Raw genomic sequence first — 27,713 nt, forward strand, 5'->3', positions numbered from 1 at the left:
TTTATTTGGGTTTGTGTCCGTGTCCTCTATTCTGTACCATTGATCTACCTGTCTATTTGATACCAATACCATGCCGTTTTTGTTACTATTGCTTTGTAGTAGAGTTGAAGATCTGGTATTGCGATACCCCCTGCTTCACTCTTTCTGCTAAGGATTGCTTTAGCTATTCTGGGTTTCTTATTCTTCCAGATGAATTTCATAATTGCTTGCTCTATTTCTGAATGGTACGTCATTGGGATTTTAATTGGAATTGCATTGAATCTGTTTAGCACTTTTGGTAGTATGGCCATTTTGACAATATTAATTCTGCCTATCCAAGAACGTGGGAGATCTTTCCATCTTCTAAGGTTTTCTTTAATTTCTTTCTTTAGTGTTCTGTAGTTCTCATTGTAGAGGTCTTTCACCTCTTTTGTGAGATTGATTCCCAAGTATTTTATTTTTTTCGAAGCTATTGTGAATGGGGTATTTTTCCTAATTTTTCTTTCCAAAGATTCATCACTTATGTATAAAAACTCATTATATTTATGAGCATTGATCTTACATCCCGCTACTTTACTGAATTCACTTATGAGTTCTAAAAGTTTTCTGGTGCACTTTCCGGGTTCCCCTAAATATAGAATGTCATCAGCAAATGGGGATAGTTTGAGTTCTTCTTTTCCTATTGTTTCCCTTTAATTTCTTTGGTCTGTCTAATTGCTCTGGCTAGAGTTTCAAGGATGATATTGAATAGAAGTGGTGAAAGGGGGCATCCCTGCCTTGTTCCAGTTTTTAGGGGGAATGCTTTCAGTTTTTCACCATTTAGAATGATATTAGCCATGGGCTTAGCAAAGATGGCCTTTACAATGTTAAGGAATGTTCCCACTATCCCTATATTTTCTAGTGTTTTGAGCATGAAGGGGTGCTGTATTTTATCAAATGCTTTTTCTGCATCTATCGCAATAATCATGTGATTCTTGTCTTTAAGTCTATTGATATGGTGAATGACATTTATTGATTTCCTGATGTTGAACCAACCTTGTATCCCTGGAATGAAACCCACTTGATCATGGTGCACTATCTTTTTAATGTTTTTGTATGCGATTTGCTAAAATTTTGTTGAGAATTTTTGCATCGATGTTCATTAAGGATATTGGTCTGAAATTTTCTTTCCTTGATGTGTCTCTGTCTGGTTTAGGTGTCAGGGTAATATTGGCTTCATAGAATGAGTTTGGGAGGGTTCCCTCCTCTTCTATTTCATGGAATGCTTTGAGAAGTATTGGAATGAGCTCTTCTTTAAAGGTTTTGTAGAACTTGGCTGAGAACCCATCTGGTCCTGGACTTTTCTTTGTTGGCAGGCTTTTGATAACCTCTTCTATTTCATTGCTTGAAATTGATTTATTTAAGTTGTGTATGTCCTCCTGGTTCAGTTTAGGCAATTCATATGTCTGTAGAAACCTGTTGATGTCTTCGAAATTTTCTATTTTGTTGGAGTATAGATTTTCGAAATAGCTTCTAATTATGTTTTGTATTTCAATCCTGTCTGTTGTGATATTTCCTTGTTCATTCCGAATTTTAGTCATTTGGGTTTTCTCTTTGTTAGTGTGGCTAAGGGTTTATCAATTTTGTTTATTTTTTCAAAGAACCAACTATTTATTTTGTCAATTTTTCATATTGTTTCTTTTGTTACAATTTTGTTGATTTCAGCTCTGAGTTTAACTATTTCCTGTCTTGTACTACTTTTGGTGTTGGTCTGTTCTTCTTTTTCTAGGGCTTTGAGCTATAGTGTTAGGTCGTTTATTTGTTGAGTTTTACTTCTTTTATTGAATGCGCTCCATGAAATAAATTTTCCTCTAAGTACTACTTTCATAGTGTCCCAGAGATTCTGATATGATGTTTCTTTGTTCTCATTTACCTCTAAGAATTTTTAAATTTCCTTCCTAACATCTTCTGTTATCCATTCATCATATAATAGCATATTGTTTAATCTCCAGGTGTTGGAGTTGTTTCTGTTTTTTACTCTTTCATTTATTTCTAATTTCAATCCATTATGATCTGATAGAATACAAAGTAGTGTCTATCTTCTTGTATTTCCTAACATTAGCTTTGTGGCATAATATATGGTCTATTTTAGAGAAGGATCCATGTGCTGCTGAGAAGAAAGTGTATTCACTCGTGGTTGGATGGTATATTCTATAAATGTCCAACTCTAAATTGTTGATTGTGTTATTGAGATCTATGGTTTCTTTGTTCAATTTTTGTTTGGAAGATCTGTCCAGTGGTGAGAGAAGTGTGTTAAAATCACCTAGTATTATTGTGTTATGGTCTATTTGGTTTCTGAAATTGAGAAAGATTTATTTGACATACATGGATGAGCCACTATTTGGGGCATAGTTATTTATGATTGGTATGTCTTGCTGATTTATGCTTCCCTTAAGCAGTATGAAATGTCCTTCCTTATCCCTTCTGATTAACTTTGGCTTAAAGTCCACATTATCTGAAATGAGGATGGATACCCCAGCTTTTTTGCTGAGTCCATGTGCATGGTATGTTTTTCCCCATCCTTTCACCTTTAGTCTATGGGTATCTCTTTCTGTGAGGTGAGTCTTTTGCAGGCAACATATTGTTGGATCTTTCTTTTTAATCCAATCTACCAGTCTATGTCTTTTGATTGATGAGTTCAGGCCATTATTATTCAGGGTTATTATTGAGATATGATTTGTATTCCCGGTCATTTGGCTCATTTTATTTATTTATTTATTTATTTATTTTTTGACACGACTTGGTTCCTCCTTTATTTGGCTATTCCTTTAGGATTGTTCCTCCCTTTGCTGATTTGCTTCTTTGTTTTTCATCTCTTCCTCATGGAATATTTTGCTGAGAATGTTCTGTAATGCTGGCTTTCTTTCTGTAAATTCTTTTAGCTTTTGTTTGTCATGGAAGGATTTTATTTCATTGTCAAATCTGAAGGTAAGTTTTGCTGGGTATAAGATTCTTGGTTGGCATCTGTTTTCTTTCAGGGCTTGGTAAATGTTGTTCCAGGCCCTTCTAGCTTTTAGGGTCTGGACTGAAAAATCTGCTGATATCTGTATTGGTTTCCCCCTGAATGTAATTTGGTTATTTTCTCTCACAGCCTTTAAAATTCTGGCTTTATTTTGTATGTTAGGTATTTTCATTATAATGTGCCTTGGTGTGGGTCTGTTGTAATTTTGTGTATTTGGAGTCCTATAAGCCTCTTGTACTTGATTTTCCATTTCATTCTTCAGATTTGGGAAATTTTCTGATATTACTTCATTGAATAGATTGTTCATTTCTTTGGTTTGTTTCTCTGTGCCTTCCTCGATCTCAATAATTCTTAAATTTGGCCTTTTCATGATATCCCATAGTTCTTGGAGATTCTGTTCATGATTTCTTACCATCTTCTCTGTTTGGTCAACTTTGTTTTCAAGGTTAAATATTTTGTCTTCAATATCTGAGGTTCTGTCTTCCAGGTGTTCTATCCTACTGGATATGCTTTCTATGGAGTTCTTAATTTGTTTTATTGTTTCCTTCATTTCAAGGATTTCTGTTTTTTTTTAAATATCTCTAACTCTATATTGAAATGATCTTTTGCTTCCTGTATTTGCTCTTTTAACTGTCCATTGGTGCAATCATTCAATGCCTGCATTTGCTCTTTCATCTCATCATTCAGTACGTGCATGTGCTCTTTCATCTCATCGTTTGCTTCCCTGATCATTTTAATTATGTACATTTTGAACTCCTTTTCTGTCATTTCTTCTGCCATGCTATCATTGGATTTTATTGATGTAACATCTAGATTTGTTTGGGGCATTTTCTTCCCTTGTTTTCTCATATTGTTCAGGTATCAGTGGACCGCTGAGATATTGCAGATTTCCTCTATTGACTTATAGTGTCCCTGAAGATTTCTAGTATATCCCCTCTTAGCCTTCATTAGCCTGAAGTCTTGGAGGAAGTTGATAATGCGGTGCTCCACAAGGAAGCTGCCTCTGTAGGGGTGGTGGCCTTCAGATGTGGTATATTCCCTGCTATTGGGCAGAGGTGCCTTCAGTTATTGATCAATGGTCATCCAAAGGGGATCTAGGCTATGGGCTGAGGTAAGACCTGTTTGGGCCTGTGTCTCTGGTTTTCCTGTGCTTGTGGGAAAACCTCACCCAGCAGGGAAGACTCACCTGGTGGGGAGGTCTTGCTGGTCAGTTCCCCTCCTAGATGTTCCCCTCAATCCACAACTATCGCCTGGGCTTGGCAGCCTTCCTCTGCAATGTTCCCAGGGGCCCCGACCTACCTCCTGGGCCTGGGAGCCTCGCCGTGGGCAGAAGAGTCTCCTTAGACTGCCCCTCCTCAGAGAAGCTGCCCGCAGTCCTGGAACCTCCGCTCCGCCCCTCAGCTTGTCTCTGTGCCTCTCTTCCACCAAGAAGCTGCCTAGGTCCTGGGACCCTGCTCTGCACCTAATCACCTGGCTATGCGGCCCCTCCTCTGAGCAGCCACCTGGAACCCCATACAGTCGCTCCGAGTCCCAGCGACCCACCGCACCTCTTCCTCCTCCAGGCAGCCGCCAGGAGTTCCGGTGCAGTCGCCACGAGTCCAAGCAACTCACTGTGCACCTCCTCCTCCCAACAGCTGCCTGTAGCCCTATTGCAGTCACTCCGAGTCCAAGAGACCCTCCGCGCTCCTCCTCCTCCTCCGGGCAGCCCCCTGGTGTTCAGGAGCAGTCGCCCTGAGTCCAAACAGCTGGCCGCACACCTCCTCCTCTGGGCAGCTGCCCGGAGCCCCGGTGGGATGCTCCGAGTCTAAGCGCTGTGCTGAGCGGCCTCCTCTACAGTGCTCCCAGTTGTCCAAGTTCACTGCTCCAGTGTGGGGAGGGGTGTCTCGTTGGGCAGCTCTACTTCACAAAGTTCCCTGCGTTCTGGGACTACCGCCCCATCCGGGAGGCCTCCCCAACGGGATAGACTCACCCAGTGGCTTTGACTGTGTCCCCAAGTCTCTCAATATCTCCTCTTCTTGAATCCTGAATCCTGAAGCAACATGAAATGCAGCCACCCTCTAGTCCACCATCTTGAAAATCCTCCAGGAATTTTCTTTTTTAATGTCCAGTTCTTGCCCACCATCCACAGCCCCCATGGTTGCCTTATCCTGTTGAGGGGAAGAGAGCAAGGCCCAGCTGATTGCCTGAGGGGTTTCCTAGTTTCACAGTTGTGTGTGTGTTAACCTCTCCTGTGGGCTAACCTACATTTGAGGTCCTTGCCACACACTGCCATCCTCATCCCAAAACCTACTCAAGCACATAGCCAGACACATTAAGATGCACCTCTTCTTTTCCTTTGTTTTAATTCGCTCCTTTTACCTTGTATTTGAATTATATGACTGTGTTGTAATTTCCTCACATTCTCTCTTAAAACATGGTTTCCTTCCATGAGAGCTGGGTCGGAGACAGCAGGGAAGGGCCCTTGGTTGTTCAGCATTCTGTAGTGTCCTCTGCAGCATGCTTTCTTTCTTTCTTTCTTTTTTTAATTCATACACTAATTTTATGAATGTTCTTCCCATCAAAATGTACATTACTGATGCCGCTTCACATTTGAGGAAATTGAAAAATATCACCCAGTGATCTGGAAACTGAAATAATAGACACTCATGACATGGCAATTTCAACAAACTTCATGACTTTGGATTATTATTAATCAACCAAATATTTTCTAGAGTTAGTATTGTAGTAGACATTCTGTGGGCTACAAAAGCAGTATTTATTTAGTTATTCATTCATTATTCATCAAATATTTACTGAGAGCCACCTGTATTCCACAGGATAGATGCTAAGGATTTTCTGGACAAGAAACTAGATACTGCCTTCTGTCTGGGAGGGGAGGCAGATATGATTGTCACAAATTTATTCACTCAGTGCACATTCCTTGACTACTTTCTGTTTCTGCAAAGCACTGCTATTACATCAAGTGGAAAATGGACCGGGGGCTCCCTGGGAGACCAACCTCAAGGGCTTTTTGAAGTCGTGGGCAAACCAGTTGCCTCTGTGGTATGTGAGGCAAAGTTCACCAGGGAGGCAGTGGCAGCAAACCTCCTTCTGTCTTCCTCCTGCCTGACACCATTAGAACAACCCGTCTCATGGAAATGCCATTTCAAGGCAGGTGGAGAGGCATTAAAGTGCTTGCAGTGGCCAAGGAGGGATAAAGAGGCTGAGGGAGAAATGCTCTGGGCAAAGGCAGCCTCCAAACAGGCCCAGGGGATGGATAAGTACGTCTCTTTGTCCTCCCCTTCTCCATTCTCTTCTGCACTAGATTCCCTCCCAGTCCAGTCTGCTTAGTCTCCCAGGATAACAATCTGAGAAATTGACATTAATGTTATGAATGACCAATAGGCTCACCTATCCTTAGGAAACAAGAGTATAAGTGGAGGTGGCTTGGGGAGTACGTGGTGGGTGGGAGGGAGGGAGAGTGTGTTTCTTGTTCTCAGTCCTAAGGTCTGACCGTGGAAACTCAATTGCAAGAGTTTGTCAAAATTTGATTTATGAATGTAGAGGTACTAAAGGGCTATACTTCTAAAGATTTTTCTTAAAATCCTAGGCAATTGATACACATTATTCTCGTGTTATATCAGTGCCATGCTTCGAATGTGTTCCCCAAAAGGCATGCATCAGAAATTTAATCCTCAAAGAAATAGTTTTGGATGGTAGAGCCTAATGAGTAGCAGCTAGGTCATGAGGGATTAATGTCAGTATCTGAGGGTTTGTTATAAAACGGAATAAAAGGGAGGCTTGAATCCCCCTCCTCCCTCTCCCTTTCTCTCTCTCTCTCTTTGGATGGTGTAGCAAGAATGCCCTCACCAGCTGCCAGCCCCGTGATCTCTGACTTTTCAGCCTCCAGAACTGTGACAAATTTCTGTTTATTAGAAATGACCCAGTCTGTGGTATTCTGTAAAAGCAGTACAAAACACACTAGGATAATCAGAAATAATTCCTATGAATAATAAACCACATTTTATGAAAACAATACCATATAAAGTTCAGTTTTAGCTTGGAAGAGAAAGTCAAAATGGCACATCTTCAAAGTAGCAGTGGTATTTGTGATCAGGGAAAGGACCTCATCTGCATCTGTTCAACCCCAGGGCTGCAAAAGCCTCAGTGGACTATTTACTGATCACAAAGAATGAATTTGGAAGACTCAATGGAGAGGGTTGGGACAATTTAATACTCATCTGTTCCTCAGTGGTGACAGGCTGGGCCAAAATAGAGGACTGTCCCATGCCTACATGCAGGGGGACATGTAAGATAGGTTGCATGCTCACTGTGCAGATTGATTTCTTTAAATGTTTTATGAGTGCATTCTTTTACTTCACGACCAAGGCCACTCTGTTTTGATCCCCACCTAAAGACTGGAGACAAGGAAGTGGCCATTTTCCCTTCTCTGTTTCCTTTATTATCACATTCTTATCTCACTACCAACAATTCTTCCCAGGCACAGCTGGGTGTTTACCCCGACAGCATCCCATACTGACCACTCACCCACGCAGCACCTAGAGCCCTTAGGTCTCTCTAAGGATTGTATTTCAATAATGTGCCATCAAAAAGGAAACTGGATTCTTTTGTTCTTGAGAAGATACTAGCAATAGATTTTCTTCTTCTGGCTTAGAAGATTTTTTTCACCATTTTTTCCTGGTCTTCTAATTCTTTCATATGCTCTATCTGAATTTTATAAATTGGACTTCTCTCTCTCCCCTAAAAAAATAAGTATTTTCCATATGGAGGTGTTATGGTTATGCTTTTTAACAGTCTTCATTTGGTAATCAATTCTTAAGACAGGATGTGGGTAAGGACAGCAAGCACCTGAGAAAGCTATGGCTGCATTACACATATATTATGTCCCTCTACCCTAGCTCAATAATAATAGTCAAACAATTTAAAATTTCGTTCTTCTCAAGACTCTAAGACTGGCAGCCTCTTCCCCAGAATTTCAACTGGTAATTTTTGTCTGATTAATAGGTAGAATAATAATACCACATATGCACACACACACACACACACACACACACACACACACACACACACACACCCTAGCTTTCTCTCATATTTGTTGGGTCTTTTGCCTTCACAGGGTCTTAAGACAAATGTGTGAAAAGAGACTTGTAGTGAGATGTTCACAATCCACGTGCTGTGAGAAGAATGGCAGCCAGAAAGAGAGAGCACCTGAACTTGAGTGTTTCCTTTGTGATGTGTCCCTGGCTTGGTCAAATCAGAGACTTGGATGGAAAAGTGCCCTATTGGCAGGTAGATAGCAGGTTCATTTCTGATCCTGTGGATTAGAGAAGGGCTCTCTAACTTTGATGTGCTTAACGAACTCCGTGGGGATCTTGTTAAAATACAGATGCTAGTTCAGTAGGTTTCTGGAGTGAGGTCTAAGATTCTAATAAGCTCCCAGGTGACCAGATGCTCTAACCACAGGACAACCTCAGGAGAACGATCCCTCCCTGACCTCCTCTTCTGTCCCATCTTAGAATTTTAGAGTTGGTAGAAGGGATTTCAGAGATCTTGTCTAGTTGTTCCTAAAATACTGATCTATGGAATGACTGCATTCAAATCACCAGGGGGATCCTACAAATCTAGATTCTGAGACTGATGCAGTAGGTCTGTGAGAAGTCCCAGATGTCTGTATCCATTTGAGGTTCTCCAGGTCAACTGGAAGAACAACAAAGGTTTTGCACCATTAGCACCATCTCATTGTATAAATAAAGAAACAGAGGTTGTGAGTGGTTATGTATCCCACTCAACAAGACCTACTTGGTGGTGTCCTCAGTACTAGAACTTCAAAGAACCCACCACCCTGTTATTTCCTTTAGGCTACCCAGGGAAGTTGCTTCTAAGAAACAAAAACAAATTCCTATCCCTGAGCAAATGATTCTTAAGTATAAACGGAAAGTCAGGTCCAGTGTTTAATGAGGTGCTATTCCGCCCAGAACATTTTTCATTTGCTGGAAGCAAGTTCAGAGAGATCTAATATGCATTTGTTTCTATCCTACTCTGAAAGGCGATTGGATAGAGAAGAGTACCATAGAAATGGAAACGTTTCACCTTTTATTCCCCCCCAGAGATACTTTCATAGTTTAAAAGGTCTTTATTCTTCAGTGTCTTTTTCTGAAAACTAATGAGAATGTTAATGCTTTCAGATGGCTTCCATATAAACAGCAATCAAAAATGAGTGTGCTATATCCTCAGTACTTGAAGGTATCATGTTTATTTTCATCTCACTTTCCATAGCTCTTTTATTGGGTTACCTTAACCCGGTCTCTTTGACTTTAGGTAAAACACTGAAACTTTACACCAAGTTTTCATTTTTGTCTCCTTCTTGAGCTGAATCAATTTGTGGAATGAAACTGTGGGTTGGATATTTCCTGTGACCTGGGTAATTCTTGTTCAACATTTTTGGGGTTCTTTTCCTTTCTAAAGAAGAAAATCTTCCTTAATATTAAAGAAAAATCTGTGCTGGGCTAGTCCCACATAAATAAGCTTGAGGGAAGTACACTGTCTCTGGGAGGGTTTTCCCTACAGAATCTGCATCTCTCAGTCAGACCTTCTCTCCACTTAAAATGAGCACCTCTCAGCCCAGAGGACCCTCTTCTTCCATCCTGAAGCCACATGAGGCTTCTCTGGCAATAAGAGACTCCAGCCCACAGATACCCATTGCAGATGGAGTTTCCAGGTAGACAGGAAATGTTGAGACCCATCTCCGTGGCAGAGAAGAATCTACCTTCATCCTATGAATGCTACATCTAGTGACAGGACAAACAAGAGGAGGCTTCTTTGAAGTGTATTTTCTTTCTGGAGCAGTCTGTTAATCAAGTAGCCTAAGATGAAAGCTCATAAAGGACATCACCAACATTTCAGGAGTACTGGCTTTCGGCAAAGCTGTCCTACAGTAGACTGAGCCCTGGACTAAGAGTGAGATGGTTGAGTGCTTGACTTACTATGCTCTGCATGGGCAGGTGTCCTAGGGAGTGTTCCATCCTGATAATAAGAACAGGGCTCTTCTGACTATTTTAAAGGAGAGGAGATATGTGAAAGCATTTGGCAAGCTGTAAATCCTGAAATGAATGTAAGGTAGTACTAGTAATTCTACAAGTTATGTGTCATCATCCATCTAGACTTTCATAAGCTGACTTATAAAGAATGCTGTGGCAACTGTGTGCTAACTTTCAAAATCCTGCTCTCTGATCGCCTATTGCAGTAACTGGGGGTCCCAGCTGTCACAGTCTGAAATCCACAGTAGCATTAACACCAGGCTATGCTTTCCAAAGACCATCCAGCTGATGGCAAATGAGCAGGGATGCTAAGACATGGACTTTTTTTTTCTCCTTTTTTCTTGCTGGAGATCAAACCCAGGACCTTGTGCATGCTAAGTAAGTGCTCTACATCCCCAGTCCTAAGACTTGGGAAACAGAATTTCTGATTTTGGCTTGAGGACTCCTTAGCAGACTTGCTGAAACTTTCCTAGAACTGCAAGCAGTTCAAGGCCTCCCTCCCTCTGCTTCTCTGCTCTAAGGAGTTAGACTCACCGTCCTCTGATTGTTTTCCCTACTTCCTCTGGCTCCCTCTCCCATGTCACACTGGTGCTGTGCCAACTTTCCTCTTCCCTGTCTTAATCTCTTTTATCTTAACCTCCTTCACCTTAATTTATTTCTTAAAGACACTACAATATAGTCTCCTTGTTCCTTTCCTTTAAAAAATTCATTCCAAAAATATATGATTCAGGCACCGTTCTAGGCAATGGGGTTGCCACCATTAGAGCAACTCAGCATTTCAGCATAATTGACTAGATGTGGTCATTCTCATAAAACAGTGATTAAGTGTTCTATGTTGCTCTGTAAAACTAAAGCCCAATAAGACTTGTTTGGGTGACACAGAGCAGCATATTCTTTGGAAGCTGTTTTACAGGTACCCTTGCCAAGTTTTATGATGGGATGGTGGTTTCTTCTTAAGTGTCCTTATTCAACCTGGAATCATAAGGAAAAGATCCATGTTTGCCTAAGGAGGAACTGACAGGATTGATTTCAGTCTGTTAATAGTCCATTAGTATGAAAGATTAGGAAATCCTCTCTTCTGATATATTTTTAGAAGCGCATTAGATCACTAGATAACACAGCCCCTCCCCCTTTTTAGATGAAGTTGACAACCCCCTTGTTCCATCTTAGTCTAGGGATAGTTTGGCTAAGGTGCAGATCCAGATTTGTTTAAAGATAAGAATTAGAGGGAGATGCCTGGTTTTAACATTGTGGAAAACTCCCATCTTCAAATTAGAATTAAACAAAAATTCTATTACTAGTTTATATTTTTCAAAGGCATAGACTGAAATTTATTTAAGAAAATAGATACACATTCAAGGGAAAACAGGGGACAGTCTTAAAAGAGAGATGTCCTTGGGATAAACAAGGAACACACAGTCAGGGGAAATGCAGGCTATCTCCAGAGGGAGATAAAGCCACCCATTGGTAAGGGGTGTTACCTGTTACTAATTTATAATATGGGCCCCTAATTAGAATATAATGAAGTTTCCTTGGACTTTTCTCAGAGATAAACTTCTTCAATATTGAATGAAATTATTAACCCTCCAAGACAGGATCAGGATGTGCAGATGTTATCTTCTTAATCCAGTTTGTCTTAAGGTGGGACTTTGGTGACATTATTATTGATCATGGAATTTGATCTGCCAAATTAAAATGCAGGAAATGAAGCACAAAGAATATATGATAATATCTATAATGTGTTGAAAATCTACTATGTATAGCTGTCTTCTAAGTTTCTAAGGCCTTATCTTATTTAATTTACCATAAATAGCATATTGCATAATTGGGACCAGACACAGAAACCATCTGGGTACAACTGGGTGGGAAGAATATGAATCAAGATAAAAAGAAGATAACTTTTATTACATGAGTCTGGAAGCTCAAATATGATTCTTCTAAGATTAAAATCACCAACACACCCATCTTTGTTTGTGTTGGTTTTTCCCACTTTGTGGATAGACATTACATTTATTTTCTAAGAGCCAGGATTCTTGGAAGCAAGTAACACTGTCTAAGTGATATGCAATTTGGAACTTTCCATTTAGAACTATGTTTAGTTGGAATGCCTTCAGCAGCAAGTAACAGGATATCCAGCTAATAGTTGATTAAACTAAGAACATTTAAGTATTTTGCTTAATAAGAAGCCTAAGGGTAAGAGTTTCCTAGTTAGATTAGTGACTCAACAATGTCAGGCTGTTAAGTCAATGTCACTACAATTGTCTTGACCTTTTCTTCAGGGTCACTTGGTAGTTGGAATAGTTCTAAGAATTATGTCCCCACATAATAATAACCAATAAATAAGGAAAAAGGTGACCAGAAAAGCACCACTTTTTTCTTTTGCATCTCTCCTATCAAGAGAAACCCAGAAGCCCAGAAACCCCAGGCTTCTCCTTACCTCTCACTGGACAGAGTGATTCACACGCCCCATCTCACAGATCCATTACCATCAAAAGGAATCGTCATGATTGCTTTAATTGGCTTAGACCAATTGTGATTGATTCTCTGAGACTGGTTTCATTGCCTCCTGTGGTAAGCAGACTAATGGACTCCAAAGATGTCCGTGTACTAGTCCCTAGACTCTGTATTTATGTTATCTTACATAGCAAATGGGACTTTGTGATTAAGATCTTGAGGTGGTGAGATTATCCTAGATTATCCAGGTACATTCAGTGAAATCACAAGGGTCCTTATAAGAGAGAAACAGAAAAGGTGAAGTCAGAGAAGGAGATGTGTCAATGGAAGCACAGTTTAGAGCAATCCAAGGCTACAAATGAAAGAATGAGAGTAGCGTCTAGACTTGAAAAGGAAAAAAAAAAAAAAAAGAGTTATTCCCTAGAGTCTCAGAAGGCATGAAATCCTGTTGACCTACTTTAGAATTGACCTCCAGAACCATAAGACATTACATTTTTGTTGTTTTAAGTCACTAAATTTGCTATAATTTATCATAGTATACCTCTTCAACAAAATTGAAATTCTATTATCAATAATGATAGGAATGGGGCTGGGCATGTAGTTCAGTGGCAGAGTGCTTGTCTAGTATGTGTGAGGCAGTGAGTGTAATCCACCGCACTGCCAAAAAAGAAGAAACAAGAACAAAGAAAGAAGATGCAATGGCTCTGGGTAGGTAACTAAGAGTATCTCCCAAACTTCAGAAGAATCTAAGTCAGTGAAAGGTACAGTCTAGTGAGTACTGGGTAAAGAGAAACCCAGAAGGTACAGTTTATAGGTTGATGGGTCTAGAGTTGATGTTTGAATGACAGCACTGGTGGGCCTAATTACAAACTGTGGCTAATTTTTCTGGTGGTTTTTATGAAGTACATAGAAGTAAATTCAGAAAAGGGTGTGTTACAATTTTTCATAAAGATTTATGGTCATGTTCCAGAGCTTCTTTTCAGTGAATATATTTTCATATTATAATAAACAATCTGATGCATTGTTTTGTACATTCTTGTTGTAGAAAGTATATTGTTTTATTTGTTTATTTTTATTCAAAGAAATTTTGAATTTGTCTTAAAACTTTTGTTTTGGGAGAATAAAATCTTTTGATATAAACAAATAAGGCCACATTTAGTGAATATTTTTGATGGCATATATTCAAAACAAATTTAATTTTTTTCTCTGATTTCACCATTTCCCAAGGGAAATAATCAGCATGCTTGTGGTCAAGTTTTATCAGATTGAGCTGTATTAATAAGAATGCTGATATGTAGAAAATACAAATTTTAGATTTTAAAAAATCTGTTTTTTATTTCCAAGGATAATCTAGTAAATATATTTTCCATTTCCAAAGAAACCTATCGGGACTTGCAATTAAATATGCTATCTTGGGCACAGATTTATATCCACTCTCTTCCAAAATTGCACTAAGATGACTTTGAACAAACTTTAAAAGCAAATGGTAGGGAGATATTTTATGAAAATCAGGAGATTAATGTGAAAGATTTTTTCATATTCTCCTTCTCCTCTTGGCTCAAAAAAGTTGGCTGCTGGATTTGTCACCTCCAGTCTCCTTTTCCCTGTATCCCCACCCCCACCAGACAGGAGATTAAAAGTCATTCTGGGAAAATGACTGAGCTGTGAAAATAAATGAACTTGATAATAGTTTAATTTTGTCCTAGTTCAGGTGAAAAAAGCGAGCAGGTTACAAGGCATAAATATATGTAATAAGAAATATTGAGAAATAAGAGTTTGGCTGAAACAAGTATATCAGATTCAGGGTAAAGTTATTTTCCTCATATTAGTGAAAGAAGGATAATTAAGGGGACCTTTTATTTTATTATATCAAGAACATAGTAGGTAAAAATTCTGAGCCAAAAGGGCAAAGTTCTCTTTATTTTTTAGCTTGCCCATGATCTGACTGTTGAAAATATGATTATACTTCACTTTAAATAATTGCTTACTAAGAAGAGAGAGCCTTCATGATATTTAACTTCTCAAATACTATAGTAGTAATTTGTAATCTTTATGCTCCATATACTGTAGGAAATTCTATTTGCCGAAGAGAATTTTTCATTTACCTAAGCTATAAATTGTATTTGTCATGGGAAATTGAATTTTCTGTCCTGTTTTGTTATAATGACACCATGGATTATCACCATACTTGTTGCAGTTAAAGGTTTCAGTATTTACCATGTAAACACAACACGCATTTTCTCCTTATTTTGTGGAATTAATAGAATATTCATTTCTAAAATTCAACTCAAAATCCCATTCTTGCACAAGCTCAAACCAAAAGGCATACATTTTGACACATGGTGATCCTCTGAAATAAAATCAATGTTCCCCTAGGTAACACTTCAAGACAGGAGCACCTGTCTATAAGACAACCCCTGCCTGTTGAGGTTTGGATGTGAGGTATCCCCACAAAGCTTCTGTTGATGCAGCATTATTCAAAGGTGAAATGCTTGGGTTGTGAGGCCTGTAACCTAATAAGTCCATCCTAGTTTGAATGGACTGTTGGCAGGTAGATAGTAGCTGGAAGAGGTGGATCAGTGGGGGCGTGCCCTAGAAAGGTTCATCTTCCCTGTGGCACCTTCCCCTTGCTCTTTTTTTTTTTTTTTTTTGTCATTCCTGGCGGTCAAAAGTGGAGCATTGCTCTTCCACCACACTCTTCCTCCATGAAGTTCACCTTGGGCCCAAAGCAATGGACAAGGCCCAGCAAGGACTAAACCTCTGAAACTGTGAACCCAAATGAATTTTTCCTCTTCTTAGTTGTTCTCGTCAGGTATTTTGGTCACAGCAATGAAGGGCTAACAACTGCCCATACACACAGATTCCAGGTCCTTTTTTTTCAGTACCTCACTCTGAAATATAAACAGACATCCATGAACATCCAGATGTTTAAGAAAACCTTCCAACATTTAAGATGAAGAACAAAATAATCAAGAAGGAATCTCCCAGAGGGAAGAGAGAATATGTTGCAGAAGAGTATTTTAAATTAGAGAAAATACATTGTTCATAATAAAATAACTGAGAGGTTATATAAAGGAAGGGATATTCAGCAATTGCAAGAAAGAGGATGTCACAAACTTTTAATTGAAAGGAGGGGCCAAAAGACTGAGGTAAACAATAGGGAAGAGGAAAAAAATTGAAATATAAATCCAGGAGGCCTAACATTGGTCTAATAGGCACAGAGATGAACAAGAACAGAGAACATGAAGAAGCAGAAACTATCAGAGAAAGAATACAAGACAAATAAGTTTTCAAATGTAAACAGTCCACTGAGTGTCCAACAACATGACTGGAAAAAGAACACACCAAGACATATCACTGTGAAATTTTAGATCACAAATGACAAAACTAAGTTTTATTATAATAAATTCTGACTTCTTGACTTCAACATTGGAAATTAGGCAAAAGCAATGACCCACAGTCAGAGGAAAAATGCCCAAATTATCAATCAAGAGTGAGCACAGACTCAAAACAGTTTTAGAGTCAATTTCTCAAAAACTTTACCTTCCATTTACCTTTTCACAGGGATATAGCTAGGGAATGCTGTATCACAATGGTATCAGGACAGAAAGACAAAAAGAGTGTATAGGTTACAAGAGTGAGGCGATCCAGCCCAAGAGAAAGGTGATGGAACTCTGGGAATGTGGGGAGGGAGAAACCAGAAAACCCTAGAGCAACTGTGTGCAGAAGGAGCAGGTGGACAAAGGCCACAGGGAAATGGCACACAGGGAAGAAAAGGACAACTTGTTGTTGGAGGGCTTAGTGGTAAATTAAATGAGGGGTATATAGAAAACAAGGAAAATGGAGAAATTAGGCAATTAACTCCAGGAAAAGTAGTGTTGCACCAGAAAGCACATAGAACCATAGAACTACACATAACTTAACCAAAAATATCATTTTTTTAGTCATAATAAGTTCCTATGCATTATAATCCCAATCTAAGCCAATTAGTTCTCATTATAGAGGAAAGTTTTATAAGGTAACCTTCCTATAATCCTGCTGAAATTAAAAAAAAATGTTTCTATTTGGTATCAGATACATTGATTGGAATAGGTTGATACTAATGTTTCTTAAATGATTCTTCTTTTTTTTAATCTTGGGGATGCTTAAGTGAAAACGGAGTTCAAGTGATATGCACAGAATGCAAAATAAGGAGCACCTTCACTCCTCAAGGGACCTGCAAAGCCATCAGGCTGCACCCTCCCCACCTTTCTCTTTCCCTTTCTGGAGCTCTGGTGTCTTTGCATATCTCCTTTCTCCTCTTAATGCCAACGATTTCCTTGGGTATTTTAGTTTCTTTGTAGACCCTGTCTTCTCTGATGCTGAGAGGGAGAAAACTCAAGAGAGGCTCTTGATTTAAATTTAGCCTTTATCACAAGTAAAGACAAGCACTGTTTTAAGTTCCAGAATGATTCAGAGAATTCATGAACCATAAGTTAAAAATCACAATGCTAGCGTGCATACTGCAACTATAGGTGGGTGGCAGAGACAAATAATTGTCAGCGATATTTACTCCTTCTTTCTTTTCATAATCAAACCCTTGCATTTAGACAAGCACACACCTACCCTGCTAAAGACGTTTCTGGGCCTATATTGGTTGTAGCTGTGTGGTTTGGTTTTGGTTAATGGGATGTTAGCAGAAATTATGTGTCCACACATGAGTGAACTTTTGCCTTCTGCCTCCTCTTTATCCCTCTCACACACCAGAATATGAACAAAGCTTCACCCATGAAGACCACACAAGAGGACGGGTGCATAGAATGACCCTGTGGAATGGGATCGCTTGCTTGCCTAGATGGTCTGCCCACCTCAGGACCATTTCCCATTAGAGGAATAAACTTCTCTCTTGTGAGTCACCATCTATTTGGGTTGTTCTCTTATAGCAGCTCATTTAGACTTAGTCTTCTACAAAACAATATTACAATGTTGTAATGAATATAATTTCCTATAATAAGCACATGAGTAAGATGTATGTTTCCATAACAAATAGTTGGACATAGTGTAGACATTAGATTAGGGGTTATGTAAGACAACACTGAATACTTAAAGTGAGGATTTGAAAGGCATTCTTGCAATCATAACTGGATGGAAAAATGTAAGAAAACAACCAAAAGAGTATGTATATATCTGACCAGATAGGATCCTCACACTCATGTGGTTTCATATTTATATTTATAATATTTTCAAGGTAAAATCCTTCTAAATACTCTCCCATTTATACCCTTATTAAATAAGACAAAATGACCAGCTCAGTGTTGTGTTTACTCAAAGCAGTTATCCATGGCGTCTACTTTCTAGAAATTCCCTAATAAATAGTTAGACATATAATTTATAAACAAGGCTAAATTTTAAAATATGTCTTATAATTTTCTATTTCTAAAAGAAACAAGGCAGGGGATTTAATCCTAAAGAAAACCAGAGGTCAATATGGAGAGCTTAAATAATTTGCCACAAGACAGGTAAAAGGGAAGATTGATTAACTTCCCTTCTGTAGGGGATGAGCTTATCTAATTGCTATCCTCTTTATGTCTGAGCTTTCTATGTTTCGCTTAGTAAGCTAAAAGATGCAAATTTAAGTCAACACAGTTTAAAAAAAATACTAAAATTTGCTCCAAAGAAGTGAAACTATGTTTACATGAAAACCTTTATATGAATATTTACAGCAGGTTTATTACTAATTGCTCAAAACTGGAAAGGAGTCAAAGTCTTTCAACTGTTGTTTTAGTCAGCTTTTGTATTGCTGTGACCAAAATACCCAAAAAGAACAATTTAGAGGAAGAAAAGTTTATTTGGGACTCTCGGTTAAAGAAGTCTCAATCCACAGATAGCCAATTCCATTACTCTGGGCCTAAGGTGAGGCAGCACATCATGGGAAAAGGGCCCTGTGGAGGAAAGCTGCTTGGCTCGTCGGGGTCAGGAAGCAGACCAGGGGAAGGAGCCACAGGGATGGCGAACCCTTCCAGGGCATGCTCCCAGTGACCCACCTCCTCCAGCCACTCCCCACTTGCCTATGGTCAGTCCATTCAAACTAGGATGAATCGATAAGGTTACAACTCTCATAATCCAATCATCTTACTTCTGAACATTCCTGCACTAACACAGGAGCTTTTGGGGGACACGTCATATCCAACTATAACAACTAATGGGTAGATACACATTCTCATCAATAGGAGGATAAATTATTATGCAGCAATTAAAAGGGATGAATTATTGATACATACAACACGTAGATGAATCTCAAATGCATTAGGCTAGTGAAAGAAGTTAAATTCAAAAAGCTATTCCACTGTGTTATTTCTTTTGTACAACATTCTGGAAAAGGCAAAGTATAAGAATAGAAAGATAAAAGGTTGCCAGGGACCGAAGAAAGGAAGAACAATACAAAGTGCAGCATAGGAATTTTGGGGTGATAGGAAGTTCCTGTACCTTGATTCAGGCCATGGTTATATAACACTGGGCATTTGTTGAAACCTAGACTCTAAACTGAAGAGAATAAATTTGACCATATTAATTAAATTTGACCACTAAGTTGTGAATTAAAAAAAGAAAATCCAAAGCTAAAAAGAGGAGTTAAAAATGGATGAGAATGAAACATATAAGGCAGATGTTATACATGGGTTTATTTATTTTAAAATTGTAATATTTATTATTCTTTTATATGTCAAAATCTAATAAGTACATAAACCACATGAAGCCAATGCAGGACTTAATGAATTACTATAAGATGAACATCCTCATAGTTATAACACGTGCTTTGAGCAGAAAACTTTCTAGTCATCCAAGGAACTTCTGATGTGCCCCATTTAATGACAGCCCTCTCCATCCCACCATTAGTAACCCTGGTTCTGATTTCATAGTAATCGCTCCCTTGTCTTGACTTGGAATCGCTCAAGTATGCAACCCTAGCCACCACAATTTAGACTTGCTTACTTTGAAGTTATTTTCTGCCTCTTAGGTCTCAAAATCCACAGATTTACCTTCTGTCCCTTTCTTTTTCTGACAATTTATCTGCCAGAGTTGCAGCTCCTCTGACAGGTGGTTTCCCATAGTACGGGTTTGGGGACCACATGCTCACCATGAAGCCTAACGTGTCCCTCTGTCCTCTTATTCCCGGTACACTGGCAGCTGGATCTAGAGGATTGATTCCACTCAGGTTCAAAGGCCACAGGTGGTACTTTGTTTTCTCTTCAGGAGCCCCTCCAACTGCAGATGGCAAATACCTTACTCCAAACAATCAAAACTAAGTCAGTACATTTACATACTGACACTTTTAAAGGATATGTTTTATAAATTTGTAATACTTGCACTTCTGAAATTTTAGAACTTCATATTTCCCTTAAACTTTTGGTATTGTCTATATATAAGAGGAAGACAAAATACCTCATGTATTCATAGATACTTTAGATCAAATCCAGGACTCCAGGGTTTTTTCTCTTTTCATTTAGTTATACCCATGTTCCTGGTTCCCAAGGACACAATATTCATATTTAGTTATTCATAACCATAACCATGCATATAATAACAGAGACAGGGTAGAATACACACAATCTTGTGTAGTCTACTTTTTGATTTAAAGATATCCAGTGAAATTAATATTGTGTTGCTAAACTGTTCTAAGACTGCATATGTGGAAATATGGAAAGAAGCTATTATATACACCAAAGTCTTTGCTTCAGCCTTGTTTAAAATTAAAATTAAACAGGAACTTGTAGGAAACTTTGGGAAGCTGCCGTATAAGTGTTTTTGTGAATTGAAAGCATTAAAAGCACTAGATTAACAATTAGTCTTTATTTAGACAGGTAAGGCAGATGGTGAGCAAATATTTACGATATGATTTGCCATACAATGCAAGTTAAGTCTGTAATTACTCTGCTTCTTATCATAAGCTTGCAGCTTCATCTGAGTCTGTTTACTAAGGAGAGCAAAGAACTTCCCTTTAATATATGAAGCTTTTATGAATAGTTCTGAGAAATGTTATGAAATGAATGTTTGATAATAGCTGTTGGAATGTATGCTGTAGAAAATTGGGCTTATTCACTTAAAGTTATAAACTATTTACCATATGAGATTGTTCTCAGTAACCAAATTATTAAGACTGACTAACCAGCTGACTATGAACTTATAGATTTGCAAATAAAGTAAAAAACAACTCTAATGTATAAAATTTAAATCATAACAATTTTTTATAAAATACATTACGTATCACAATATTAATACTTTCAAATAACAGATGTTATTGTATGTTAAATTTATATTGGACTTTTAATTTTGGCCATAAAAAGATAGAGGGTCATACTATTTGATTTGCTAGTTCACTATATGGAATTGCCTGGCTTATCTTCCACTTTAGATATTTTTACACTATATTCTTTTTAACAGTGTTGAACTGGAGGATTGAAGAAATTGCCTTGCAGATCTTTATAGTATTTACTAATCACTGAAATATGTATAAATAAAAAATGAGTAAATGAGATTTTAAAAAGAGGGAAGATAAAGTAAAGATAGATAAATAATAAAATAGAAGAGATTATCATTAGAAAGGTAGAAAATTTTAAAAAGAAAATAATCTAGTGACCAATAAAACAATAAACTGAACAAAATAGATAAAATGAGAAAGTTTAAATGGTTAAAAAATATTTAAACCAATAAGATAAAAATTAAAGCGGGGACTGGGTTTGTGGCTCGGGGGTACAGGGCTTGCCTGGCATGTGTGAGGCACTGGGTTTGATCCTCAGCATCACATATAAATAAGTAAATAAAATAAAGGTCCATCAACAACTACTAAAAAAATATTAAAAATAAATAAATTTAAAAAAATTAAAGTGAAGGTGATCACAGGTTGAAATCCACTATTTAGTTGAATATGAAAAAAAGGAGGGAGGGGTTCTTTATATATTTAAGGCAAAAATTAAGCTCTTGCCAAGACAACATAATTCTGTCCCTTCTAGTTTAAAACATAATCACCATCATCTGGTTGCCCTGCTCATTTGGAATGCTCCCTCTTCTTTGCCTTCTCCCTGGGGAGGCCTAAGTTTCTAGGGGCTATCGGAGTGTCTCGACACTGGGAGAGGAATGCCTGTGCATCTGGGCTAGCCTCTGCCTGTGCATGGGCTAGCCTCTGCATCTGCTGGCTTCCTCCCTCTGGGCTTGGACATGTGTTTTTTTTTGTGCCCAGATCCCTTTCTCCATCTTCAGCTCCACCATGACTTGCAGTTAGTGGGTGGACTCACATTACTTCCTCTTCATTCCAATCATGATCCCTCTTTCAACTTCAGCCCTCTCCATCTGCCTCTGTGTCCTTCAGGGACAAGGATAATACCAGAGGCTCCCTGTGCCACCTGGAATGCAGGTCTACTTTCAAGAACACCATTCTCAGCACTGTTAGGTCATTGTCCTGAGTGGAGCTGGATTTTGGGCTGTCCCAGGGCCCCTTTCTCAGTTTCCTGAGGCTATACCTAACAAGGGAGAAACAAACACCTTCTGTTCTGGTGGATCTCAAAACTCAACAGAAAGTTCCACCATCTCTACAATGTTGGAGTTCATCCTAAAGACCAAGTGTCCTTGTGCCAGTCTTATCTCATGAATCTTAGTTCATACCCCTTTTACATCTCCCTTTTCCACCATTGATTGATGTCTCATCTTGTGTGGAGAGGGGAAGCAGCTCTAATATCATCATGTGCCTTTCTCCACGGTGACATAAATGGCCTCAAGTTCCTCAAAAAAAGGCACTTATGGTTCTTGGTTACTAGGAGACTAGTGTGGGCTGTGGGTCTCCTCTGAACCTGTCCCTAGAGGGAGCACAGAAGGTGAGGGAAGTATATGGAGATGAAAAAAAAAAGAAAAGTGAATAAATAAGGGGAGAATTTGAGTGAGACACTCATAGGAAGCTGAATGGGGAATGAGATCTGCTATGCGGAGGGCAAGTACAGAGCCTGGAGGGTGCAGATGGACTTGCAACCCCTGAACATCCTTCCTCTTCTTTCATTCTTGAGGCCCAGTAGAAAGCACCAATTGGTATGCAGCTGAAGAGTGAACTTTGTTGGCTACAGGATCTTTGAATGTTCCTCCATCATTTTGGCAAGAGAACCCTGTTTGAATCCCTACCTCTTACCATAGAAGCTCCATCACAAACATAGAACCTGGGATCAGTCCATTAGATGCTGGAGTTTACCTTGTAAGGAATGGAGACATTCATTCCGCCATGATTGGAGGCAAGCTATCCCCTGTCTTCAGAGGCAGTGATCGTACAGTTTTCAAGTTAGTGACCAGTTTATTGTCCAATGTCAGTAGATTTTGTGACACAAACTGCAGTGTCTATATCCAGGGTGGTGGCATTAGCAGTGCACTATGCAGTGTGATTTTGAGGCATGGTTCCCTGTGGTTGTTACCTTCAACCCCAGCATCTCTGAGTCTCAGAGAAACTTCAAATCCCATTATAAACTATTTCTATATTTAAACCAATTGGTTACTTATAGTTTTTTCAACTAAGATCCCATTCTAAAAGAAAATGAATCCCACAGAAGATTGGCTGGTGTCCTGCCATTTTATCATGCAGCCTTTTCCGTCTCAGGATCCGTTGACTCTGGAGGGGAGTTCAAGTGCAATCACATGACCCTAGAAACTGCACTCTTTTGACATTGAAGTCCAATAATGTCTACTGAGTCAGAAACCAGTAAATACTTCTTAACTCTTTGGGTACCCATTTTTCTCTTATGTCATTTGATTTTTGTGGCACCTTCCAGTACTTGCCAAGCACATCACATATTAACTGAATCTCAGTACTCTTAACTATGGAGAGAGACCAGGGTCATTTGCAGTAGGGTTTCTAGGCTCCCCAAGAATTCAGAGGAAGTTGCTTTCTTGTTTAACTCTATCTGAGCAATGCTTGGCCATCAAGGAGGCTTTTTATGGGAGGTTAGCATGACCATGGGGTCAAGAGTTAACTCAAATTTCCCTTTGGATTTTAGTCACCCCTTTCTTGTGACCACCAAGGGAGTTGCATGTACAGGAATAACAGTGATAAAGGAAAGTCAGACTTTAATTTTGTTGGGACTTAGACAGTAGACCCCATTTTAAGAGACTAGGTGAGTCCTGTTTATGGAGGCTTCCTTCTTTTGTAAATCATCCAGAACAATATGCCCTCAGTCCAAGGAAGCTGTGAGGTCAGGTCAGCTTCCTCCTTTCACTCATCACTTTTTTTTTTTCTTTATCTTTTCTTTTTTAATTTTTTTTTACCATCTCTATCACACTCTTGGATGAACCTTGGATCTTGGTAAAACTCTTGAAGACTCATTGACACACACCTGTCAGCCCTTGGTGGAGAGACACCACAGAGTGGATGGCATGAATGTGCTTGTCCCCAGCACATAGCTCACTAAGGTCACAACTGGGGCCAGTTCTGGCCCAGCTATGTGGAAGAAAGGGACAAGGGGAGATAATTAGATTTCCTTCTTGTCAGAGCAGACTCTGGTTTAGGACTTCAGTGGAGAGGAAAGAGGAGTGAAAGAAAGACAGCCATGTCCTCTTATCCTTTAAACCCCATGGCTCTGTCCACTAGAAAACTTGTTGAAACATTGCACTGGCAACTGACTAAATCAAATCAATACTCATTGCACCTTGGGGTATGAAACAAAAGGGAGAGGCACAGGGAGAAGAGAAGAACTTTGCGAGTTCCTCCATTCCCAGGCCAAGTGGACACAGAGGTGCAACCAACCTCCAGATGCTGACAGGGCTGGGCCTCAGTTTTATCTCAATCCAAGATACCTGTTACTAGGGTAGGGGTAAATCTTTCACCCCAAACTAGCCCAACAATCTGCACATGAGAAAACAGCATATGCTTATAGGTACAATAAGAGAAAAGATAAAGAATGTTTGGAGTTTAGGTTTTTATTTAAACACTTAAATACTTTTAAGTATTTAAGGTGGATAGGAAATCAATGAACAATTCTTCCATTCTCCTATCTAAAAGATAAGGAAACAAATTAGCTATAAAGTGTCAAACATATTTACATGTATAAATCGCTCATCATAAAATCACTTCAAAAAAGATAAAATTAAGCCAGGCTTGGTGGTACATGCCTATAATCCTGAGGCTCAGGAGGCTGAGGTAGGAGAATCATAAGTTTGAGGTCTGCCTCAGCAACTTAGCGAGGCCCTCAGCAATTTAGTGAGAACCTGCATCAAAATAAAAAGAGCTGGGAATGTAGCTAGGTGACAGAGCTCCTGGGTTATAAATACAAAACCATCTCCTACCCTCTTGTTTAATACCAGGATCACGTTTTAAAGGCTTGTGAAATTTTTATTTGTTAGATTTCTTGGGTGCCCTCAGGTTTAAACCACAAGATTCAGAACCCTAATTTATGACCTGGAAATAATTTATAGTCCTGTGGATCTGGGATAATTAAGCTGTCATGATGTACTACTGAAGTGGTATAAATTCTTGGCTGTTTCCAAGGATTTTAAAATGACTTAAAAATAATGACAAAGAAAAGCTTTATCCAGCCTTTACTGGTACCAATGCTCCATGCCTTTTGTAATGAATGCCAGCTTTCACCTGTGTTTCTACACTGCTTCCTGCACCTGTGAGTTAGAGTGTTTGCTCTCTGAAGCCTTTGTCCTCTAGTTGGACTATCTTTATCCAATCTTGTCAATGACCACTGACAACTTTCCAATCACCTTTCTATAATCATTGAAGACTTCTAGTACTATAGGAATATCTTTTGATTCAGTCAATTATGAGCCTGTTGACCATTGTGAAGGGGCAGTTAGGGAGGGTCAGAAGCCCTGACTAGGATTTTCCCAAAAGAAGGGAGTACTGCAAGTCAAGGAGAGGTAACCATAAGCCACAGTTTGAGCCATGATCTTTCTTTCCTGAAGAAACATGTTTTGGGAAATGCTACTGTCATATGATTTTTCAGGAAAAAAGAAGATTAATATCGGGGCTAGGGTTGTGACTCAGTGGCAGAGCACTTGCCTAGCATGTGTGAAGCTCTGGGTTTGATCCTCAGCACCACATGTAAATAAATAAATAAAAATATTGTGTCCATCTACACTAAAAAAAATGTTAAAGAAAGATTCATATGGTCAATTAAGTTTGTGAAGAAGTGCATACTATTTACCTCTCTTGGCAACTTAAAATGCACATTAGTACATTATAGGTTCTGATAAATACCCTGGCAAAAGAACGTTGCTTAATTTTCTATAACCCAGTATTGTCCAAATTTATCTGACCGTAAGAGGCACTTTTTCTGAAGAAATTCCATTTCATTAACATTTCTGCAATTTGTGTTCCAAAAAATGTTTTGGGGGAAGTGTTATCAGCATGTGGCATCAAGGATCCAAAATGAAGTAATGGACAATAAAACAAAATGAGGCAATAAGCCAGAAAAAGTGAAAGTTCATGTGAGGCTCCTTCCTCCTCCTCCTCCTCCTCCTGTTCCTCTTCTTTCTTTAGTATAGTATGGGAGAAGGTTGAGTATGTTTATAGACTGGGGCAAGGAGCCTGTAGAGGTATATAGAATGTCACTGCAGAGGAGGATGATCAGTGGGGTCAGGTAAGGACTTACGTTCCCAGCATTCAAAAATGAGATAACTATTATTACTGCACACATTTTGTAGATAAGAAGTTGGAGGTTATTGATCTGTGATATAATTATTTGCAAAGTTTTCAGAATTCTTAGGGCTGGAATGTGACTCAGTGGCAGAGCACTTACCTAGCATGCACAAGGCCCTGAGGTTAATCTCTTGCACGCGCGTGCGCACGCGCACGCACACACACACACACACACACACACACACACACACACACACAAGAAAGCTGTAAGTCTTGCCTTGTGGATTTATATCAGCATCAGGAGAAATAGTAGTGAATATAAATCGAAGATAATCATTTTGGCTAGGGATTCTGATAACAGGAATTTTTGTTTGTTTTCTTGCTACAACTTTGGATTTCATTTTTTATAGTGTGAAAGCTTTAATAAAATTCTACTAGCCTTTTGGAAGGGGTTAATTAGAAATGTAGACAAAGGAGAACTAGTCAATATAATTGTTTTTAGATTTTCCAGAAGATTTTTGACAATTTTCCAAAACAAATTATGTATTAAAAACATATTTATAAACTGATGAAAATATTTTACTATGAATAGAATTGGATTAGAAATAAACTCCAGCAGTGCATGAATATTTTTAACAGAGATAACTAAAAAAGTTTTGATAGTATTTTTTCTGAGTCACATTTGTGCTTTAAGGTACATTAAATAATGAAAACTGTCTTTTCCCCAGAATGTGCTAACAAGTATTAATTGAAAATGAGGTTATTTCTAATGTCTAAGAGGTCTGGGAACTGATATTCCCTCAAATTTTCATTCTACATAGAGAAAAATGTTTTAGTGTGACTACAATCATCAGTAGTGAGCAGGTCCACAAATCGGCTTGATGTATTATTAGCAGATTTTGGAATTATATTCTCTCCTTCCTTTCTTTACATGTAGGCCTTTTTCTTCCATCAGTCTCCTATTTACCTGTATGTTTGGAGATTTTTTTAAAAAATGAGTTTAAAAATATCTGAAATTTTTCAAAATAAACATGACTAGTGTTTCATAAGAGTACTTAGAGACAAATTTCATCTCCATTCATCTTGTTAGCACCAATTTATATGTTGGCATTAGCAAAGTGTTGTTGGTTTCTCTTTGTGACATTCAAATAATAATTTGGGCATGAGAGTATAGTCAATGGATGTTCAATTTGCACAGTGAAAAACATCTTTTATATACTAATAAGACTAATTCATAGTAACTCCAGGATCACAAATACAAAAGATCATCAGGTTTCCCAGTTAGAGTCCCAAACAGAAATACCTTTCTGATGGGTGTTTTCCTCAATGGAATAAAGTGTAAACTGAACATTAAACACCAACCAAACATTTGCAACTAGAGTTCTCTGCCAGTTCTTTGGAAAGAAAAAAAAAAATCTTTGAAAAACCTACAATCTAGCTAGGAAGCTACAAGAACATAAGGAACACAAAAGAATCATGAAAGACAGTTTGCAATTCAGTGTTGACTCTGGATTATAAAGAATTGCCCTGGCACAAAATTTAGACATGTGCTTTGCCATCTTCCAACTTCTTATGACTTTGCTCCTTTCCTACTCCCTGGGTCTTATGACTTTGCTCCTTTCCTACTCCCTGGGTCTTTCTCTCCAATCCC

General features: G+C 38.7%; 1 protein-coding gene across 2 annotated transcripts in view; it reads left to right on the plus strand.

The window, feature by feature from the left end:
* Window positions 1–27,713, plus strand: part of LOC306649970 (uncharacterized protein) — a 72,024-nt gene that overhangs the window by 19,105 nt on the left and 25,206 nt on the right. Inside the window, exons 2-3 of one of the 2 annotated variants that reach the window (XR_013760755.1) lie at window positions 8,097–8,269; window positions 17,218–17,358. Coding sequence is in view for 1 of the 2 variants with exons in the window: in XM_079121547.1 (XP_078977673.1) it covers window positions 8,097–8,269 (173 nt within the window). In the remaining variant the exon portion in view is untranslated. The remainder of the gene's footprint in view (window positions 1–8,096; window positions 8,270–17,217; window positions 17,359–27,713) is intronic. The other variant, XM_079121547.1, reaches the window with a different exon arrangement.

Source organism: Sciurus vulgaris (assembly GCF_902686455.1).
Source record: "Sciurus vulgaris genome assembly, chromosome: 2".
Lineage (NCBI taxonomy): Eukaryota > Metazoa > Chordata > Mammalia > Rodentia > Sciuridae > Sciurus > Sciurus vulgaris.